The sequence below is a fragment of the Zingiber officinale genome, chromosome 6B (assembly GCF_018446385.1).
Source record: "Zingiber officinale cultivar Zhangliang chromosome 6B, Zo_v1.1, whole genome shotgun sequence".
NCBI lineage: Eukaryota > Viridiplantae > Streptophyta > Magnoliopsida > Zingiberales > Zingiberaceae > Zingiber > Zingiber officinale.
The window spans coordinates 136,666,074-136,689,346 of NC_055996.1; the positions used below are offsets into that span (position 1 = coordinate 136,666,074).

A 23,273-nucleotide genomic window follows, 5' to 3' on the forward strand; every position below is an offset into this window, starting at 1 on the left:
CTTTGCTGAAATTACATCCTCAATTGTATTGCCGGCTTGTTGTATGTTGTGTATAGTATGAAGATAACGGCTAAAGAGCTGTGGGAATCCCTGAACAAGAAGTACAAGACGGAGGATGCTAGGGCCAAGAAGTTCATCATGGGCCGATTCATGAACTACAAGGTGGTTGACTCCAAGATGATGATCAATGAAGTCCAGGAGTTTCAGGCGATCTTGCACGAGATTCACTCAAAATGGATGGTTTTGAGTGAAATCTTCCAAGTGATTGCTATCATTGAAAAGCTGCCACCCGGTTGGAAGGACTTCAAGAACTAGTTGAAGTACAAGCAAAAGGAGATAAATGTGGAAGAACACATTGTTAGACTTCGCATCGAAGAAGACAACAAGAGTTCAGAGAGAAAGCTGTTCTCTCATGCTACTATGAAAACCAATATTCTTGAGAAATTCACCAAGGGTAATATTGCATTGGCACGAACGCTGATGGATACTGTTAGGGTCGATTTGTAGCTAGAGGGGAGAGGTGGGTGAATAGCTTGTCGCGTTTCATTTACTTGCTTCGTGATGATGATATGTAGTGGATAGAACTCAAAGCAAAACTTACAACACTAACACAAGAATTTACTTGGTATCCATCTCAATAAGAGGTGACTAATCCAAGGATCCAAACACGACACACTCTCCATTATGAAAAACACTCCTTCTCGGTAACTACCAGAGGTAGAGAAACCTCGTACAAACTCACACAATAAAATACAACACATGCAAGAAGAAAATACAAGAATACAAATGAAAAACCTCTTTTTGCTTGACTTTATTGTTGAAGAATATCTCTTGAACCTTGGAAGTGTAGCAGCACTTGTCCCCAAGAGCTTCCAAAAACTGACGGAAAAGTCGTGAGCTTGGTGGAGAAGAATTGGAAGAAGCGATTTTTTTTTTTTTGTGTTAGAACTCGTCATCGCCTTTATATCTACACTTTTAGGGCTCCCAATCGATTGGACATTCTCCCAATTGATTGCCACGTCAGATCCTAGTGATCTCAGTTATCCAAAACCTACATCCTGTGCAACGGTCACATCCAAATCGATTGGGGGGCTTGAATCGATAGATTCAAAGCGTCTCTGTGCTCTCGTTAGAAAAGCCTGAATCGATCGACCGATCGATTTAGCTTTCTCGTATCCGCACGAGAAATCCAACTCCTAATAGATCGCTCGATCGATTGGCGGTGCCCAATCGATCGACTGATCGATTGAGGATCCTTCTATGCTCGCGACATCGCTTTCCAATTGATTGACCGATCGATTGAGCCTGTCTTCACTCGTAGCATACCTCCAATTGATCGACTGATCAATTTGACTACGATTCAATCAATCGGTTGATTGATTGACCCCTCTTTGTCTTGATTAACTCAAGTCCAAAGTTCCTAAACCCAACATCCGGTCAACCGTGACTTGTTGAGACTTCTTCATGCTTAGCATCCGGTCAACCTTGACCTACTGAGACTTCTTCACCAAATATTCGATCAATTCTTTAATCCATTTGAACTTTTCTTCTCGTGTCAAGTGTCTGATCAACCTTCCTAGATTGGAGATTGCAGTATTAGTTCCATATAACTTTCTATTTCTGCTCACATCAATAATGCAGTAGTCTACAATAATCTTACTCTATATGATGTAATGATTCGCAAAGCAATTGGGAGTTTACTTCATACTTTCCTCCTTCCATCCACTGCTGCTGCAATAAATTTTTTGTATTTCTATTGGGCCAGCAAACTACAGGCCCAATAAGAAGACTATCTCGACCCAATGTTGCCGACTGGGCCGAGACATCCGCAGGCCCATTTATTGCTACTGCTTCTAGAAGTATTTTGACCTTCTTCGCCGAGGAAAATCCGCGCACACTGAGAAGTTGGTCTGTGACGTCAAATCTGAATGAAAGAATCCTCTAGAATATTAACTGGAAATATTCGGTTGTAGTTTTCTAGTTTTCCAGTTTTACTCGTGGAGAAATTATTTATTTTAGTATTTATTATTTATTTTTGATTTTTCTTAACCTTCTAATTATCCACGTGTGGTCTACTGCTACTTTATCCAGTTGGCGGACAGATGTAGTTCTGGAATTTCATTCCTGTCCGCGTGAGTCAACCCTCTCCCTCGCCGCCACTTTATAATCTCTGCTACTTTCACTTCCCGCTCCCATTCCAAAACCGCCCTGCGCCGGCCATGCCACCGCCGTCCTCCTCCCGCTTCTCGCCGGAGCAAGAGACCTCCATCATCGTCTCCGCCCTCGTCCACGTCCTCTCCGGCACTTCCGCCTCCCCCTCCGACCTGATCTTCCTCGCCCTCCCCTGCCGCCTCTGCCGCATCGACGGCTGCCTCGGCTGCGAGTTCTTCGACGGCATGACGACGACGACGACCACCACCACAGCTAGAAGCAGCGGAGGGCCGGCGAAGGCCCCGAAAATTAGTGGAAGACAGAGGAAGAGCAAGTACCGCGGCGTGCGGCAGCGGCCGTGGGGCAAGTGGGCGGCGGAGATCCGCGACCCACGGCGGGCCGCGCGCAAGTGGCTCGGCACCTTCAACACCGCCGAGGAGGCTGCTCGCGCGTACGATCGCGCCGCCCTCGAGTTCCGCGGCCCCCGCGCCAAGCTTAATTTTTCACCGCCTTCATCCGCCGCCTCTCTGCCGGCGCCGATTAATAATAATCCGCCGCCGCTGGCGGCGGAGCTCGCCGATCTGCAAATGGAGCCGCCGTGGGACGTGATCATGATCGACGAAGACGATGATATCTGTCAATTTTTTTTAATTAGGAATAGATAATTGATTTAATTTATACGATTAATTTAAGTTCTCTTATTGAATTCACTGTAAATCTTCCTCTTTTTTTTTTTGTTTTTGGAAAATTAGTGTTAAATTTAAATGATACGAAATGTTTCCTTTGACTCGTTTTGAGCTGAGTGTTGGAAACGTATGAACCTGTCCTTGTCGCGGTAGGACATTTAAGTTGTCATTTAGATATTTACGATTTAAATTATGATATATTTGTAAGAATTTTTTCTTTAAATAAGGGGTGTAACTAAAGGATGCTGGGCTTCTGGATTGATCGCCATGTGCGCTTCCCGATTTACCCTGATAACCGGTGATAAATTTTCATGAGACCTAACCGATTACCTCATAGATAGTTAATGAGGTTAACTGAGATTTTTTAAAAACGTATGAACCGAGTCGGGCTCACCGCGTTTCTGAATCCGACCCTAATCATACATAGTCATCCCTAAAGTTTGAGGCAGGATCTCCTGGACCACTTTTTATGGTCCAGGGATGTGTCATTTGTATTTGCGATCGGATTGTGGTCGCGATTCGGCCGCAAATGGTTGTGATTCCTTCCTGGGTTCACCGTCTCCACCAAATTATAATTTTTGTTCAGAGCGGACGGTCGGAGGACATCCTCACTCGGCGCCCAATAACCTGACCACTTATTCACCACCGGAGATCTCCAAGCGGCCTGCGGCCGCCCGCTCCGAACAAAAACTATAATATGATGGGGACAATGAATCCAAAAAAAATCGTAAAATTTACGATCGAATCATGACCACAATCTGATCGTAAATATAAATGGTACCTCCCTTGGACCAGTCCAAGGGATCTGTGCTCATAAAGTTTACCTTATTCCTTAATCACTCTTTTTTAATATTTTTAATTATTATTTAAAGTTTTTAAAAATTCTAAAAATTATTTTAAATTCCCTTGAAAAATAATAAGAAAACCTAATTTGAGTCTTCTCCGATGGCAAATTGCTCGAATCCCACCACATCGATGAGCTCGGGCCTCGGCGGCGGCGATGGCGACGAGAGGGAGGAGGAACGTGCGATTGCGTGGAGCGTCTTCGATAGCGTCAAGGGCTTCCCTTCTTCGTCCCCGGAAGCCCTCATGGCGGACATCGACGCTGCTATCGCCGCCTTCGAGTACGCCCGCGCCACATCCGCCGCCGTCCGCCTCCCCGTTTCCTCCTCCTCGTCCGAGGGGGAGGCCGATCGGGATCGTCCGGCCGAGGCGGCTCCGATCTACGATAGGCAGGTCGCCGACGAGGCGTACAAGGCCGCATGCGCCTCCCTTGCCGCTGGGAAGGTCGACGACGCCATACAGTCTCTCCACGTTGCGCTGTCCAAGTGCCCTCCGGACAAGACCTCCGCCCTCGCTAAACTCCGATCTCTCCTCGACATCGCCTCCTCGCAGCACCAGAAGCAGCGGCGGTAGCCGCCGCATCAAAGAGTAATGCCCTTTCTCGATCAGTTGCTTCTCTTGTCCAATCAATATTCAATTTCCTCTAATTCACATGGTAAAATTGGATCTTGTTTTGATTTTTATTATGAGTTCCTGCACATGGTAACCTTGTTTTAAACCTTGACACTATCAGAATTATAGAGTAGAGTTTTGGAGAACTAGGATTGCATCAATTTCTAGACTTTTTCTCTCTGATATTGTTTGCGGTATGATAATTGATAAATATCTTCCCCTTCTTTTGCAGCAAAAGGTATAACCCTCACCCGGGACGGGAAGGGAGCACTACCACATGACCCATTGCAATAACAGTCCGAGGGCGATGTCTTCCTCTTCTTGAAACTCTTATTTGTATTTTTCAATGATTTGAATAACATCTGAAGAGATAATACCACTCAATTACTATCAAACTTGTCCTTAATGATCTTTATCCATTTCTTCCCCATACAATAAATGAAAGGGAAGACAAAGAGAGATAGATAGAGGGGAAGGGAGGGCAAGTATAAGAAAAGAAGAAGAGGAATTAACTTCTCTTCCTTAATTGTGTGAATCAGGAGAAGGAAGAAAATAGATTTGTTTCTCTTAATTGATTAGAGTTTAGTGACTAGCTAGTGTAATTTGGTATGGAGAACCATTTTGTGCACTTCCCATATTTTAGTTGTGATTCCGTTTCAAATGAGAATGATTAAATTAGGAGTTTTAAGATTAAAATACATTTAGAAAACAGAAACTGAATGGTGTAAGTTTTGAGTGGGAAGTAAACTGTTGGCTTGAAGAACTATTACTCAATTTAGTTTTGCAAAAAGTTCAACGGTGTATACATGAGATTATATTATTTAAGAATGCATATTCAACCTGTAAACAGTAAAATATTACACGAAATAGATATTTAAGACTTCTCAGGTGTTCTCATTTTATTTTATGTTACCAGACACAAAGCACTACAAATCCACATCGTTGAACAGTCTAAACAGTTACTGGGTAGAATGTTGAGCTTCTTTATGTTGCCAAATGAGCTTTTAGCAGGGGTCTGATTCAATGCCGATAACAAAAGAATCATCTCATCCGCCGCCAGCTACAAAACACTTGAAAAATTCCGACTGTGAAACACTTGGTTTATTTATTCTCAGGTCCTGCCTTGGTTGCCGTCTGGATTGACGCCCACCAGCAAATCTTTGAGTTCGCCCTTCTGGGGATAATGAACATGTAACTCAGCAAAAGAAGTGAACGAAGAAACTGTTTAGGTTTAGAAGTGTGCGTAACCATTCACCTGATGCATATTAAGAAGGATGTCTGATCCTCCAACGAACTCTCCATTTATAAACACTTGAGGAAATGTGGGCCAATTGCTGAAAAAGAAGAAGAAGAATAAAAGAAAAATATGATAGTAGATTGAACCAAGAACAAATTCACTTTTTGTCAATAAAGAACTTATCCAGAAAAGTACAAATTTACAGGTGACCTAAGTGACTTCTCAAACTAGAAATTCTGGTTAAGAATGAAGAACAGAGGTTATATCTTTGAATAAGTGTATGTTTTAGAGAGCTACAGCATTATTTAAAACCTTCTGTAAGATTCACATAACCTAGTCATTGCTAACAATACTAGTGACAGAATAAATGGTAACTTCTTTGTTTTGTTCCAGCAAATAGAGCACAAATTACCATTAAATGACAAAATAATAAGGGGCATCAAATGCACAACATAAGTATCCATATGGGAAGATCTACTAAAGTTAGAATGCTGCGAACTTACGTGTAAGTCTTCACACTTTCTTTGAGCTTAAGATCTCCCAAAATATCTCTAGCCTTAATAGGAACACCTGGAGCATCAATTTAAATGACGTAAAATGCAAAATTACGAAGTTAAATGAGTAGAAACCTCATATTCTCATTTAGAATTCAAATGAGTTCAAGGTAGCCTACCATATTGCTGTAAGACCTTCACAGCCAATGCACTGAATCCACATCGAGGTGCATCCGGCAGACCCTTCATATATATCATCACTGGACTTTCTTTCACATCCTGAAAACAATTGTAAAAGGCTTTTACAAAAAAAAATCGATCCATGTGCTGTGTTGAGTGTCTGCTAAAAAAAGGTATCTAGAAAACCTCATAAATACCTTCTCCACGATATCCAGCAAAGAGCCAGTCCTTTTGTTGGATGGCTGAAAGTCTTCATGTGTATCTGCATCGCTTGTTATCTTCGTTGGGTATGTGGTAGAGGTGGAAAAATCAGAATCGCCATTTTGTTTGGTTGAGTATGTCATGTATTGGAGACAATATGGACCAAATCCACTCTGTGTATAAAAATAGTAAAGAACTACATAAGCAGAATCCAGATATCCTCTTCAAAATATTATAAGACTAAAAGGAAGTTGCAAAGTGAACTGTAAATTTGAATTTATGTCAGTATCAATTGTTGGATTAACATTTAAAAAAGCCAAAAACAAATACGCACAGGGAATCAATCCTTTACAAACCGAGAATGAAATGACATTTATCCATTGATTGTCATACATCCACATGGTTAATGCTAAGCCCTATGAACAAGCAATTATGAGAAGATAAACTAAGAACATTGTGGGATATTCACCATTCCACATAAAAAGTAGAATTTAAATTGCAAAATTCTATTATTTTACTCTAGATCCTAATGAAAACCTATAATGCTTTAGATGATGATCCTGGCATCCTATGACCTGCATGAGCTATTTAAGATGAAACAGAAGATAGAAGCTTGCCATGAGTTTAGTGCTAAATAGGGATGATCATAATTTACTAATATCAAGATTCAAGAGTATGTAAATCCACGTTACTAAGTGAATATATGGAAGAATCCCTTATCCTCGCCGAGTACATGTTGCAGTCACATATTCATAAATAATTAGCTCCTAATGGGGAAAGTAAAACTTCCATTTGAATAAAAAATAAAGTTGCAATGTTGTTACCAGATGCTTATTCTACTTGTGGAAAAACAAAGTTTGCATTTCCAAGAACAAAAACATGACGATTTGTTCTGACTCTGGCTGTATTACTATTCTAATTCATGTTACTAAACATATCGAGTGCATTTCCAACCGGGCAGAGGCTTTGAGTTGAGTCTTACCTTTGCATTGTCAAAGGAACTTGTCATGGCTCTCAGGATTTTGGTTGAGATTAGCTTTGCCATTTGTATGAATGAAATTGACTCTCACAATCCCACTTGACAAAGAACAATTTGAGCTGCAAAATATCAAACAAACTAAAGCAATTACAAGATACTCAATATTTAATATGGCAGATGAAATCTGAAATTGCCTAAGCAATTTATTTTCAATTCTTATCTAAGTTTCCTCTAGTAATATTTGGTTTCAATTGGCTTCAAGTGTGATGAAATATAAAGTAATTCTATAACTCAAGCAAATGGTTTCTTCTCTGATTGAAAGAAATTCACATTCAAAAGAAGTGCTTTTCGAATTGGTGTATGTTACTTCTTATCACTTTTGATTAACCTTTGTCGTCTAAGCATTGTCCAACGCAATGACCATGTTAGTTGTTACTCAGGGATCTGTATGAATATGATCTTAATCTCCACAGATGAATTTGTTGCAAGCTCAGATAGAAGACACGAAAACAACATGGCAAAACCCTAACCTTGTATCTGAGAATCAAAATCATCGAGAATGCATGTTCCTATAAAACATACAGGCATTCCTAAGCCAGAACAAACCTAGATCTAGAAACCGTCGTCAAAAACCGACCGAGCAAAACAAGCAACTGCTTTGCCCTAGGTTTTTTTTTTCTCGCTGTTGGAAAACCCGTGTAACAAGGAATGAGGAAGCTAATTGGGCGGACAACATAGGAAAGAGCGTACCGTCGGTGGGTGATCCTGAATCGCGCAGAGCCAGAAGAGCGTTGCGGTTGCCGACGAGAAGCGGGGGCGGCGAAGCGGCGTTGAGGACAGAAGGCGAACTGCAAAGCGACTCGTCGGATGTTGTGTCAGAACTGATATGGCAATTTTACCCACGGTTCGGGACCGCGGGGAAAATCGGGTCGGGTTCTGATAATTTTTTCGGATTCGGATTTGTAGAATTTTTCATGTTCGGATTTGGATTATTACGGAACAAATCCGTCCTGATAATGGGAGACGCGGAAGAACCCGGGGTGCGATGAAAATTACTCGATACAATAATAATAATAATAATAATAAATATTATCTCATTAGCTAAGTTCTAATTCTAATTATACCACCCACTATATTTAAATAAAGTTCATCTTGATTTATCACGAATAATTAAGTTTTTTTATCTTCTTCTTCCTTGTTTGATATGCGTGTTTGTTATAATTTTACGTGTTTGTTATAATTTTACATCATCTAATTAGAACATTTATTGATCATCTAAGTACATGTCATATTCTTTTAAATTTATTTTCGGGATGAAAAGGGGATAAAGATGTCGATACCTCAAGGTAGTTTTGATGTGATCAACTAAGTCAAGTTAGGTCATCTTGGTATTTAACCCCTGTGTCTAAGTGTGCAGGAACTTAGGAGCACAGGAAGTCGAGCGAAAGACGCTGCTAGCGAGAAAGACAGCACGGAAGAGAGCCGACGGGTTTGCTGCGTCTGAGAGACGAGGTACTGCGGAAGAGTACGCGGACGGACAAGAAGAAAGTGACGAGAAGTGGGAGCGGAAGATTGCTCGAAGCCTGAAAGTTGAGTTTGGGTGGACCTTATTCCGGATGGCCGAGATCACTCAAGCGAGTGGAGCCTGAGTAGAAGACCTGGACTCAAGTGAGTGGAACCGGACCAGAAAATCCGGACCAAAAAGTCAATGAAGGCTGACTTTTTGGTTTCGGGAGGTCGGAGTTGAAAACTTAGCCAAACTCTACGCGACGCGAGCCGTTCTGACAGGGATAAAATTTTATCCTCTTCCATGCACCTGGAATCCTTTCAGGCGCCTCGAACAAGACTATAAATATAGCCATGATCCTAATAGTCTAGAACAACTGATATGCGAGTTTTTTTAAAGTGTTCTACTACTTTGTGTGCTTCCAACGTTTGTAAGAGGTTTTTCCACCTATGATGAAAGAAGAATTGTATTATTTCAGAGTCTTGAATTAACAACATTCCTGGTTGTAACCAAATAAAAAATCGGTATCCTCTTATTTTTTTGTTTATTAATTCTGTTTATACAAGTATATCATTATTTTAAAAGATGGAGAAAAGTTTATTTGTTATTATAGTGTAGACAATTCATCCCCTCTTGTTAGTCACACCGACCCTAAAAAAAGATAGGTATGAAAATTTATAGAGTTAGGAATAGGGATTTTCGGATAAAAGAGTCGGGAATAAGGATTTCTAGATAAATATAATTGGGGATGGGACGGAGAGGTAATTCAGGATGAGTAGGGCTGTAAATGAACCAAGTATTCGTGAGCAAGCTTGGTGTTCGACTTGATAAGAACTTGTTTATGTTCGTTTAATATACATAAGATTAATTAAACAAATAAGTTTGAACATCTCGTTAAGTTAAATAAACAAGTTTGAACACATATATATTCAACTTGTTAACGTTCGTGAAAAACGAACGTTGTTCATGAACAACGAACGTTATTCATGAATCATATTCATTAATAAAAACTCTTTTCAATATGCTAAATAAATAATAAAATAAATAAAAAAAATAAATTTAAATTATCAAACTCAATAATCAATCAAACACGTTTGAATTGAGAGTTTGATAACATCTAAACGAACCAAACTCAAGCCAAATTTAAATTGAGAGCTTGATAACATCTAAATGAACCAAACTCAAGCCAAGTTTCAAACAAGCTCAAGCTCATAAAAAATAAACTAAGTCAAGCTTAAACATTCATTTCAAAAACTTGATTCATTTTAAGTTCGACTCAGCTTGACTCGACTTGATTACCTTATCAAATAAATTTGAATACCTTAAAATTCGACTCAGCTCAATTTATTTACAGCCCTAAGGATGAGGATGAAAATAGAGATGATAAATATGCTCCAGTGTCATTCCATCCCGTTCCGTCCCATAGTCATCCTTATAGTCCAGTTTGAGTCCAAAATGATAATAAATTGAAACTTTGGGAGTATTGTAAAAACAGAAGACGATAAGGTCCGGACCGAAATGAAAACTTTAAGCTTTTTAAAGTATAATTTTTTTTCACTACCCGCAATGTACCCAATATCTGACACAGGACCATCCTACTGAAATGACTAAATTTTCCCATTACCTAAGCCCAATTAAAACGAGGGACTCTGTCTATTATTGTCATTTTACCAGGAAAGAATCCTTCGGGTAAAACATAAAAGTAGCGGAAAGTTTTCAGTCTTACTTCCGACACGAGATCTCCGGTGAGCCTCGCAACTCCCGGCGAAAAGATCAGCCATGAGCGCCGATGGGGGTGGCCGTGAGGAGGCGGCCCGGTGGCTCGAGATCGCCGAGAGGCTACTCCGAGCGCGGGATCTCGTAGGGTGCAAGCGTTTCGCGGAGCGCGCGGCGGAGGCGGATCCCTTCGTCGGAGGCGGTGCGGCCGATCAGGTCATCGCGGTTGCCGACGTCCTCCTCGCCTCCCAGATCCGCGTGAACAACCATGTGGACTGGTACGCCGTGCTTCAGCTCGATTATTCCTCCCCTTTTGACCGTCAGCCCTCTGCCGTTCTACGCCAGTACAGCCGCTTTGCGCTCCTCCTCCGTCCGGATCGCAACCACCTCGATGGGGCATCGTTTGCCTTCAACCTCGTATCTGATGCCTGGGCTGTCCTCTCAGATCCCAGCAAAAAAGCCCTTTTTGACTCCGAGCTCGACATCGCCGTTGCGGCCGCAGCGGCTCATCCACCTCCGCCTCCTCCTCCGCCTCCCCGTCATGATTCGACGATCTGGGCGGCGTGCACGTCCTGCTTCCATCTTCACCAGTATGGCAGCGAATACAAAGGCAAGATCTTACAGTGCCCTAACTGCCGGCGGACTTTCTGCGCCACTCCTTTGCAAGCCGAGCCGCCTATAGTCCCGGGCACCGACACGTACTACTGCTCGTGGGGATTTGTTCCCCTGGGGTTCGATCCGCCGGAATTTGGCGCTGGATGGAAGCCCTTCCGGCCAATCTTCCCACTCACTCCAGTCCTTCAACCTCCATCCTCGGAACAAAAACAGGCGGCCGCTACCCCTGTAAAGGCGACACCTTTAGCTTCCAGAAAGAAAACCATGGCTAAGAAAAGTGTAGGGGGGAGCATGCCGAAGAAGGTTTCGGTATCGGATGGTGGAACGAGGAGCTCTGAGAGGCTCAAGGCTAGATCGGCCACTATCGACATGAACATCGAAACTCAATGAATCGATTTGAGACCTCGGAGATCAAGAAGCTCAAAGCTTGCTTTCGATATGGTTGCAGATGGCACTGAAACCTTTCTCACTGCATTGCCTGATGCAACAATTCCTGAATCCAAAAATGCCTTAGATTTGTGTTCACAGGAATCATGTGTAGCTGCTGCTTCAGTTGATTGCCATCATGAAGAAATATGACTTCCAAACAACTTTGTTTGAGGTAATTACTACTTTTCTTAATTTTAATTCTGTCCTTCTTCTTTGTTTGTTTGAAAAATAAAAAATTGGCATTGAATCTTGAGTCCTGTTGAACTATCCTAGGAATGGAACTGATTGTTATATTGGTTCTATTGCTCATGTGGCCATTACATAATCTTATGCTGATTTAGTATTGTGATTCTGCTCTGCTTGTTCTCTATTTCTTGGTACAGCTCTGTAATTTGACAATGATGAATGTTTATTTTCAACTAGTAGTTACCTTGCCTCCATTCCAATGAGAATCTAGGATTTGATGTAAATAGAAGGCAATTTGATGATGGTTGTTGAGCTTGTTTGTCAAAAGTTCAAGGACACAAGTTAAACATTCTCATTGTTTAGAAGTAAACTTGATGAGTTTGAATCTCAAATAGAGCCTAGATTTTTTCTTATAGTTGACCTCAAACATGAACCAATGGAACTTACTCATTTCTCTTATCAGTTTAATGGATATCTTAATACCCAAATGTGATAATCCAGTGAATGTTGGGTTTATGACTCAATATTGAAGCAATCTTATATATGTTCTGCACTGATATTATTCATTCAGATAGTGTAGTAGCTAAACTATAACTAAGCACTACTGCAATCTAGAGTATCAAATATCTAAAGACTCAAGAATGATGGAGCAATAGTGAGTATCACATGTCCCAACAGATATGCCCAGTTTGCTAGAAGTAACACATTTACTATAATGGGTAGAGATCAATTCCCGGTGGGCGCATTCTCTCAGGAAAAAACTCCTCTCACCTTCTAGCCATTTGAGGGTTAGCTATATGTTGACCCCGTAATTTATCTTTCTTCACATAATCTGGAGACGAGTAGTGAGGGGCGTCTGGGGTGAGCGTAATCACCCTTTGCTACAATAGTAAGTATCACACTCGTATGCTGAAAATCAAAATGTATTAGAAGCTCCACGAATCATCGAAGAAACTCGTCGAAATGGTAGGGACAAAACCTATATCTGGAAGATTATTTCAAATTGTTTACCCGAAAAGGAGGAACCACATTTGTAGTTGATGCCTTATGCTAAAAACTACAGATGGGTTAGCTACTGGTAGATAAATTACCATTCATGCATGTGAGATTAGGAGGAAAGTAGCTACAACAATAATAATAACCAAGTTTTATTCTACAGATGAGATCGATTATATAGATCCTTTTATATCATTTGATTCTATCTTCTGCTATATCATCATTTGTATTTAAATAAATTTTATTTTATTATATTATTACTAATCAATTTTTTTTAGTTTCCTAAAAACGCCATAATAATCTAAATCTTAGTTGCCATAGCTCCTTGGGTGATTGCCATTCGGCGAGAGTTTGGTAGTGACTGAGGATCTCCCTGTTCATTGCATAGCAACAATAGTAATGCTTACATGTGATTTTGTTGTTTGAAATCCCTGAATCTGAATTCCAATTCTTCAAATGGATCAGATAAACTCTTTGGAAGATTTCCTAGTCGAAGTATGTTTTTCCCTGTAAATGGGATGCCAGCCACTCAGCGAGATTCATTAACAATGAAAGATGAGAAAATATCAAACTAAAGAAGCAAACAAACTTAAGATGCCAAATACTAAAAACTTCAACAATTAGATTCAGATTCAACAGTTAAAGAGCTGTAGAGTCACACACAGGCATATAATCAAACAGGTTGCAGGTGTAATAATGAAAAAAGATGATTGACATCATCATTGATCCTGTCTTAAAGTAGGAAAGATGACGCACTGGTTAGACCTGACCACGGTTCGGAACCGACGGTTCGACGGTTCGGAACCGCCGGTTCGACGGTTCCAGGCAGGTCGACCCTTAACCTTAACCGCCCAAGACGGTTACGGTTCACGGTTCAGAACCGCCGGTTCACGGTTCGGTTCACGGTTCGTCACGGTTCGTCACGGTTCAAGATTAATATGTTAATAAAAATTAAAAATTAAAAATTAAACATTAAACATTAAAAATTAGAAATTAAAATTTATTAAAAAAAGGGCTTGCACTTATTTAAGTTGCCTACGTATCCCTTTAGGGGAATCAAAGCCCACGTAGTTCTTTTACATTTTTATCCTTTTACATTTTCATTCACTTCCATTTCCTGTTCCTGTCGTATTTGTTCCTTCAGTATCAAAATCTTCAACTTCGTCATCTGAAAGTTGCATTCCTTGGATTCTTTTCTCCGCTCTGGTCCAATCGTCCAGTAATGCTTGGGCTTCCAATGAGTCGGAGACAAAGTTGATCGTCGTTCATCTAATATGTTGCTGCCGGCACTGAACGTCTGCTCCACAGCAACAGTTGACACTGGCGATCACGGAGAGAACGGGAAAGCTTTGAGCCTTCTGTGACCACCACTTTAAGATATCGAAGTTTTCGCTATCTGCTTCATTAAAATCAAAAGAAGTCGTAAAATAATTCTCAAGTTCTGTGTGGAACTTGAGGATCCCGTGGACGTTTTGTCCGTTCTTTTAATAAGAGTTGTGCTTTTGTAAGTTTTAAATTACTACTAGTAGTTTGTTGAATTTAGAAATATTAATTTGTGTTCCATATTTTGCATAATATTGATTATAAATATCATATAAATAAATTCTAACATTATATATAATATTAATTGGATCAGGGGAAGAAGAATCTTTAATTGGAATTAAAGCATCATAATATAAAGTTAACATTTCTTGTAAAACTTCTAATTTAAATCTAGGATCTAAAGCAAATGCAATTAAATAAATTTCAGGAATTAAATAAAAATATTTTTCCCATTTAGTTTTCATAGCTAAGATGCAAGGAGATAAAGATTCATTATTAATATGTTCATTTAAAACTAATACTATATTAGAAAAATTTTCTAAAACTAATTGAGCAGTGGGATAATAAACACAGGAAAGTTGTTCGGTTGCATCATTAAATACTTTTAAAATTTCACAAATACTACTACAAATATTCCATTGTTGTGAAAATAAATATATATTAGTATTAGTGTTTTGTGCAAAAAATGAACATAATAATTCTTTATATTGAAATGAATCTTGTAATAATTGGTATGTTGAATTCCAACGTGTTGGTACATCACGTGGAAATTTTTTAGGTCTCATTCCATTAATTTTACAAAACCTACCCCATTGTTTCATTATAGATGGATGAGACCATAAATAAGAAATTGCAATTCTAATTGGTTTAATATAACTTTCTAAAATTTTTAAACCATCTTGAACACATAAATTTAAAACATGGCATACATAACGAATATGAAAAAATAAACCTCCAATAATAGGTTGATCTATACAAGTGGTATTAGAACTAGCATTATCTAATGATATTGAAAATATTTTATGAGTTAAACCATATTCTTCTAAAATTAAACATAATAATTGTGCGATATTATGAGCATTATGTGATTCATCAAAAACTCTATAAGCTAATAATCTTTTTTGGAGATTCCAAGAGTTATCGATCCAATGGCAAGTCACACCCATATACGAATGTGTTTGCCAATGATCACTCCAAATATCGGAACATAAAGAAACTTTATTATCTAATTTACTAAATTCATCAATTAAATTCTTTTTTCCTTGTTTTACTAATTTTTTAATTGTACGAGTAAGTGTAGTCCTAGGAACACGTTTAGCACATGGATTAAGAGATTCTTTACAAAAATCTTCAAATGTGCATTTAGATCCAAAACTAAAAGAAAGATGTTCTACGGAAACAAATTTAGCTAATGATTCTCTTAATTTATTATCCGAATATAAAAATAAACCGAAATCGGTACTACCGCTAGTTGAAGAAAATCTTGATAATTGTGTTTGAGAACGGTCGAGTCCATATTCCGTCAGGTGCTTCATTTCTACATGTCGTTTCAACGACCCATAGCTGCCGCCGGCTTGGAATTTGTAGGAAGCATTGCAGTGCTTACATTTTGCACACATTTCTCCCGACGGAAGAGTGACATTCTCAAAATGTTTAGTGAAAATAGAAGACTTTAGAGGAGGAAGTTCCCGAACCTTAGAAGTAATTGCATCGGTACTTCCTTGTGTTTCGGGTGTCGGATTCAGAAGATGCTCGATCTCATCATCGGTGGATTGAATGTTGGGGTCCTCCTCCCGCGGATTCATTATTTGCTTTCCCTTCCGAGCTCGAAATGATGCACCTCTGCGGCCTCCTTCCATTGTAATTGAAAGCGAAAGCGTGTAGAGAATACGAAAATGAGATTAAGAGTAGAGAAGATGTGTGTGAAAATGATGAAATAAGCTCTCTATTTATAGAGTTTTGATAATAAGGACACTAAATCATAGCCATTGATCAAAAAGGTCAAATGATCCTAACCGTTGAAAAAATACCTAAAAAACCCTCCCAACGGCTACGAACCGCCGGTTTTACATCCAATGAACCGGAACCGGCCCGGCAACTTGCCGGGCCGGTTCCGGTTCGACCCGGTTACGGGCCCGGGCCGGGTCCGGGCCAGACCCGGCCCGGGGTCGGGTCTAGCACTGGTAGATGACTCTGATGTTGACTAGGCGAGGACTCTTAGCTGACAAAAAATGACTGTGAGCAACCTTGTGTGTCAAAAAGAAAGTCAGCAACTGACTCAGGGAGAGGTCCTTGGTATAGACACTCCGACGCTTAAGTATCAATTGAAGTCATACAATCAATTAATAGTGGATGTATAATGTAGTTTGTGTATAGTGTCTGCGTAATGCAAGCATATCAAAACGGTCCTGTACATGTAGATGGAGACCCCTTTTTATAATATTATTGTTCCTATGTACATGAATCTCGATGCATGCCAAAAAAGGATAGACCATAAAGATGTTTGGACATCTTTCTCAAAATGAATATGCGATCTCTGTGTTTTGCAGAGTAGAAACTTTTAGTGTACGATCGAGCCCTTTTTTATAGTCCGATTGACTGTCGCTTTCAGGAACGACCAGGTCGGATGAATGCTATCAGGGACTCGACCTTCGCTCGTTTGGTTGAGAATCCGGTCGGATCAGGTATCCAGTATGCCCGATCAGACCTATGGTCCGATCAGCTAAACCACTTAGCCGGAATAGTTGATCATGTATCCTCGAGTGATAAAGAAGACTTGGCTCTGGAAGATACTGACTCAGCTCGGGGCTTCGCCAGTATTGAGGGACTTATGGGCGGATCTATGATTTTAAGTTTGGGGGCTGTATAATGAAAATCCTCCACTCCTTTAAATCTAGAAACTATCTAAAGATACTTATCAAGGACCTAAGCACAGCCTTATGATTAAAAAAAAAACAGGAGACTAAATTAGCATTTATAGTCTATAGTCCTTAGTACATAAATCTAACATACCATACTATAATCACTACATAAAATTCCATGCATCAAATTACTAATTTGTGCTATGCATCCCATAAAGTGTGACACTTTCATGCTTTTTAAAATGAATAATGCAACAACATCTACATATTCTATTAACATTATATAAAATAAACACAAAGAAGAGTAAAGCATATTTACCTTCCCATCCATGCCATTGATTATAGCTGAAGCTTCTTCGCTAGATATAAAAATCACAAAACCAAAACCCTCTAGACCTTCTACTTTCCCTGCCAATGATGGACTCTAGCAGCATTGGTAAATACCAGTGAGTATAATCATGTATTGCAAAGATTAAAAAGAAATCAAAAAGACAATAACGACTTACCATCAACAACTTCACCATAATTCATAAATGTTTCGTCATCTCGGATGGGTCTAATGGCTAGCGCATGAGGTGTTACCACAATGAGGTCTGGGGTTCGAATCTCAGCAAAGCCGAGGTAAATACCTCCCTTATGTGTTAGTTATTATTCCAAAGACTAGTAGCCGCTCGTGATTTACCTCTTCCGTGTTGACCGTGGGACGGGTTGGCAGGGACACTGGGGGCGAGCGTATTCGTCTTTTTTACCACAATAAATGCTTCTTTTAAACTCATCATTAGTGTCAAATGAAAGACCTATGAAGTAATAAGAACATCATAAGTTGTGTAACAGCAAATCAGTAGCGATATTTTGAAATGTATTTTGCCAAACCTCTAATAAAATTTTTTGAAGATGACATGTATCGTATTGATTGGAATAATAATGGTCGGGAAGGCAAAGATTTCTTCAAGAGATTTTCAACTCACAAACACCATGTTAACATGAGAATTATATGGGCAATAAATCAGATAATTCTTTTTCAACTACAGAGATAAGCACAAATAATCAACAAATGTAATGTTGAATCATTCTGACATCCCTACTTCAACCTCACATCTGAAAAGCTTGCTAAATAACCTTGAAGTCAATAGCAGCGAGACTTAAAAGCTACGAGCTTGCTAAATTTAGAGAGCAACATATTGTTATTTTCAAACAGAAATACAGAATAGTATAACTAATTGTAAAATAGTTGCATAGTCAAAGAACAAACATAAAGTTACTATACATTCAATTAAGTATCAAATACAATTATCTAACTAAAAGGAATTCGACGTTCTTTTAAAATTTTGAAGTCTTCAATGATAGATTCTATGTTTACATTTCTAGCAATTTCTCGCTCAATATATATCATTAACGCGTCTGAGAGAAAATCATCCTCTATTTTGCTCCGAAATCTTATTTTCACGATATTCATCGTAGAAAATGATCGTTCTATAGTAGCAGTGGAAATTGGAAGAGTAAACACAAGTACAATCACTCTAAAAATGAGATTGTATGTAACAGACTTGTTAGTCTTCACCAACCATTGACATAATTCTGAAATAGTTGTAAGATTGTTGTAGTTGGGCCCTTTGACTATATTATACTCGTAATGTTTCAATTGCATCTCTAATTGCTCTTTTTCATCTCTTGTAAAGTCTTTGACATAGAACTTTTCAACTAATTTACATATATCCTCAACTCTGAAAGACTCCATTGCATATTAAGGATTTAAGGCATTACTAAGAATAAGTAATTCCATAGCATCATCATTAAAGCGCCCATTAATTTCTTGCAACTGTGAATCTATTGAAGCATAAAAAAGGTCTACCTGATAATGATGTTCAATGGTGAAATTGTCTTGACGAGCACGGGCTTGACCTCGTCTATTAATATATGAAGCATTGAAATCAGGAATATTAATATCTCGAAGTTCACAAAAAGATTTCACTTTTGCAAGCAAATCATTCCACTTGTTATCCCTCATTTGTTGAAGTAAATTCTTAGCAGATAATACAAACTCCATTGCATTTATAATATCCTGAAACTTACTTTGTAAAGCTTGACAAAGGATATATGTGATTCTCATGATTTTATTTCATCATAAACAGATATTGCATCTGCTCGTTGAGAAGGAAGTCCATCATCTATAACCTTAAACAATACCATACACGATGCACTAAACATCTTAATTAAGCCTTTCAACGATCTCAAATGAGAACTCCAACGTGTATCAGCAGCTCGTTGTAAAGTACCTATCTGATTAAGTCCACGCCCTATCTTGAGTTCATTAATAACAATTAAATGTGCAATGTCATCTGTATGAGCATTATTCAATTCATCATTACGCTTACACGAAGAACCAACAATATTAATTATAAAAGTTAATCTATCAAAAAATTGATGAATAAGTGTCACATTTTTTGATGTTGCAACTAAAGCCAATTGTAACCGATGAGTAAAGCAATGAACATAATAAGCACTTCTACAATCTTTTATGATTAAAACTTGCAATCCATTAAACTCGCCCCTCATATTACTAGCACCATCATAGCCTTGACCTCTAATATTTTGAACATCCAAATTGTAGTGAGCCAAAGAAGAATATATAGCATCCTTTAAAGTCAAAGTTGTAGTATCAAATACATGAATAAGCCCAAAAAAACGCTCTTGAATGAATCCATTAGTATCCACGAACCTCAATACTATAGACACTTGCTCTCTTTTTGACTCATCTCGGGCTTCATCAACAATTATGCAATACTTGGCAACTCCAATTTCTTCACGAATTACATTTTTCACTCTCATTGAAAGCACATGAAGTATTTGTTTCTGAATATCGTGACTTGTATACTTGGCATTTTTTGGAGCTTTCGCAATTGCCTTTGAAAGTTCGTCATTGTACATGCTTAGCACATTCAAAAATTCAAGAAAATTGCCCCGATTAGATGAACTAGATTTCTCATCATGACCTCTAAATGGAATTCCTTGAAGTGCAAGCAACAACACCACATGTATGTGACCCTTTAATCGAAGACGATTAGTTGCGATTTGTTCATCATTAAAATTGTCGAATCTCCTTGATATGTGTTGTGGTTGGTTCATCAAATCCTCATATGCCTTTTTAGTATTACGATGGGTGAAGATACATTATCTTTCCCTATATGGCTGAGGAAAGCACAAGTTTTTCCATTTCGAACTTTCTTCCAACTATTAAATTCATTAACAGTAAATGCAGTTTGATTTGAGCATCCTGATGGCTTGTTGAAGATAAAACATAGAAAGCAATATGCTTTATCTTTAGCTGGTAAATACTCCAACCAAGGAAATTGTTCATACCAAGTAGACTGAAATCTTCGTGGGTGCTTAATATTTTTATTTAGTGGATATTCTTGAAGAATAGGTTGGTATGCATTCAGATTCAAATAAGCTCGACGAATTTTCTCTCGTTAGTTAGGATGATATTCCCAAATTTGTTGACGCAATCCTGGATCACGCTCTAACACCCTGTTTGGAAATAATTTAAGTCATGGAATTGAATTGAATTTCATTATGAATTGAATTCCATAAGGAATTGAATTCAATTATCATGTTTGGAATGAATTGCAACTTAAGTTATGGAATTCTTATGTTTTACCATTTTATCCTTTTCTCTTTTTTCTTTTCTTTTTTTACAAAGAAGAGAGAATGAGGGCACAATGGACATAATATGGAGAATTGAATTCCCTATTTAAATCACACATAAAGAGGTGTGATTTACTTTTACCTTGTTTGATGGAATTGGAATTGAATTCCATATCCATTCTTAGCAAAAAAATCAATTCAATTCCAATTCTAAAAGGAATTGAATTCCATATCATTCCAAACATGCTGTAAAGAATCGAGATCAACCTGTTCAATTTCTGTACTTTTGAATCTTTTAGGAGAAAATTAAGATCGAAGATCATTGTTATTTGATCTTGTCGATGGGGTTATAGCAGTAGCCGGATTTGATTCATTTGCTCTCTTCCTCTGAAAAAACTTATCAATCGTAACGGATTTTTCCATTTAAAATATATGAAGCCTTTAACAATGAAAAACTCAAATTATTTCAAATCTGTGAATAATAATTAATAATAATAATAATATTAAACCAAACATTAAGTCAGTGAATAATAACAACATTATACAATAAAAAAAACACCAAGCTTTTTTTTTCTTTTAATCAAATATTAAATCAACAATTCCAACTTTAACTATTTCATCATTTAGGCACTTTAATTTTTAAAATCATAAGATTTAATTAAAATGCTTAAAAGTAATCATTTCATAGGAGAACAGCAAACAAAAGAATCTAGCAAAAAGGAGAAAAGCAAACAAAATAAAAGAATCTGATAAAATTATGGGCTTTACATAGTTCTATTCTTAGTAAAAAGTCATAACAGAGATAAATCTATAGGTTACTTCAAAGTCACAGGCTCACAACAACTAAATGGTAGGACCATTGATGGATACCTTTTACAATATAGTATGTTTGTTTGAGTGTGCATATATTATAGGTAAAAAAATAAATCTAAAGCAGTCTTCACTTTCAACAATCAACAGCAAGAAACCAAGAAGGACAAGGAGGGCCATGTAAAATTAATTATTATAATTTTTTTCTAACAAAATGTATGGAATTGTTTTTGTTTGGTCCTCTGACTTTGTCTCATGTGTTCTTTTCGCCTCATTCATAAATAAAGGTATTAGGTATATCATAAATGATAAATCTGTGATAAGCAGCGTAAGCTTCATAGTGAGGTTAGCTTATGGGGTAGAAAGTAGAAACGAAGATGGAAAATACTAAAAAAATAATTTTCTCTTGTTCCCTTCTCAGTTCTCAGTTTTAAGGGTTTCAAAAATCAAAACCCCAAGGACTAAGAGCAAGGAGAAGAATGAAATTGTACCTTTCTTTCGAACCGGGCTCAAGAATATTTTCGTCGCACTAGACCTCCACATCCAACGTCCGATTGCTCGTTCGAAGGCACCGGAGCAATTGCCACATGACGAGTAGGGTCTGTCGTCTGCAGCGGTGCAAGGCTACAAGCGTATTTGTTTCTATCCCAATTCCCAAATGAATTTATATTTAATATTCACTAATAATATTACTAATAATTAATATTATTATTAATAGGGTTTACACATGGACTGGGGGGTCGTGCCCCCCCCCGGTCCACGTGTAAATCCGCCCCTGGAGGGACTCGAGATCCGACCGACCCAAGGGTCCAATCGAATAACCTCTTGGTAAAGACAATCGACTACGTTGGCCCGTGTGCTAGGCTCTCCTTGACTTTAACTGTCATGTCAGTCGGTCTCCTAGACTTTGACCCGACTCAGGGGCCCCACCTTATTCGTCGTATCGCAAGCCTCCCTTTCATGTTTAATTGAAGGAGACTGCACGTCTGATTTGTTGGTGCAGTGAGCACCAGATGATCGAACCTGAGTTTTGATTATGGCAAAGGGCTCAAAGTTAAGTGGTGGTGTTATCTAACAAAGTTCATGGAGCTTGCAGGAAAGTCCTAAGTGATACTTAGGCAAAAGTCCTAGCTGCGGTTAGGCAGGTGAAAACCCTAGGGGGTGGTAACCCTAGGTCATAGGGGGTGGTAACCCTATGCGGAAAGTCTTGGCAGGTCGATGACTTCAGGCAAAAGTCCTAGGGGGTGGTAACCCTAGGTGGAAAGTCCTGGTGTCGCGAACCAGGTGAAAGTCTGAACTGGCCGGTGAAGCGGATGTTCAGCAGAAAGTCCGGAAGCATCGAGTGCCGAGCAAAAGTCCAGTCGATCTGGAGGATCGTACTGGCAACAGGTAAATCTCAGTGAGGACGCGTTCCCCGTAGAGGGAACAATAGGCGTCGGGTCGACCTAGGGTTTCTGGTTGGAAACCCGAAGTCAGACCCGGACAGTTCGAATGCTGTCAAAACTTTTATTATTATCATTCACTATGTTTCTGTGCTAACTTTGTTTTGCAGGGTATGTGTTTGGGACTAACACATTTTGCAGGAACAAAGGAGCAAGTTACAACTCGGATGAACAGTGTCCGAGGCGCCTCCATGGAGCTTGGAGGCGCCTCGGGTGCGAGCCAGGAAAAGGCCAGCGCAGCAGACTGGAGGCGCCTTGAATGGAGTTCAAGGCGCCTTGGACCGGAGGTTGAAGGCGCCTTGGATAGGCTGAAGGCGCCTTGAACCAGATAGAGTTCGACCAGGTCCGTGCTGATCCACG

The 23,273-nt window shown here is 39.0% G+C and overlaps 5 protein-coding genes across 5 annotated transcripts; 3 read left to right on the forward strand and 2 right to left on the reverse strand.

Annotated features, from left to right (window-relative positions):
• Positions 1–2,174: 2,174 nt before the first annotated feature.
• On the forward strand, positions 2,175–2,911 carry LOC121989791 (ethylene-responsive transcription factor ERF109-like). Its single transcript, XM_042544040.1, has one exon. The coding sequence runs from the start codon at positions 2,220–2,222 to the stop codon at positions 2,814–2,816; it is 597 nt and encodes a 198-aa protein (XP_042399974.1). The 5' UTR covers positions 2,175–2,219; the 3' UTR covers positions 2,817–2,911.
• An 869-nt stretch (positions 2,912–3,780) lies between these two features.
• On the forward strand, positions 3,781–4,689 carry LOC121989794. Its single transcript, XM_042544043.1, has 2 exons — positions 3,781–4,268; positions 4,525–4,689. The coding sequence occupies exon 1, from the start codon at positions 3,783–3,785 to the stop codon at positions 4,251–4,253; it is 471 nt and encodes a 156-aa protein (XP_042399977.1). The 5' UTR covers positions 3,781–3,782; the 3' UTR covers positions 4,254–4,268; positions 4,525–4,689.
• A 404-nt stretch (positions 4,690–5,093) lies between these two features.
• Positions 5,094–8,288, reverse strand: LOC121989793 (monothiol glutaredoxin-S4, mitochondrial-like). The gene is made up of 7 exons (XM_042544042.1): positions 8,134–8,288; positions 7,387–7,502; positions 6,401–6,577; positions 6,203–6,302; positions 6,033–6,099; positions 5,548–5,626; positions 5,094–5,466 (listed from the first exon to the last, which is right to left on the reverse strand). The coding sequence occupies exons 2-7, from the start codon at positions 7,447–7,449 to the stop codon at positions 5,404–5,406; spliced, it is 549 nt and encodes a 182-aa protein (XP_042399976.1). The 5' UTR covers positions 7,450–7,502; positions 8,134–8,288; the 3' UTR covers positions 5,094–5,403.
• A 2,381-nt stretch (positions 8,289–10,669) lies between these two features.
• On the forward strand, positions 10,670–11,611 carry LOC121991621. Its single transcript, XM_042545605.1, has one exon. It carries the CDS (start codon positions 10,670–10,672, stop codon positions 11,609–11,611), a length of 942 nt encoding a protein of 313 aa, XP_042401539.1.
• A 30-nt stretch (positions 11,612–11,641) lies between these two features.
• On the reverse strand, positions 11,642–20,142 carry LOC121991623 (zinc finger MYM-type protein 1-like). Its single transcript, XM_042545606.1, has 4 exons — positions 19,293–20,142; positions 18,869–18,923; positions 18,582–18,740; positions 11,642–11,714 (listed from the first exon to the last, which is right to left on the reverse strand). The coding sequence occupies exons 1-4, from the start codon at positions 20,140–20,142 to the stop codon at positions 11,642–11,644; spliced, it is 1,137 nt and encodes a 378-aa protein (XP_042401540.1).
• Between the last annotated feature and the right edge of the window lie 3,131 nt (positions 20,143–23,273).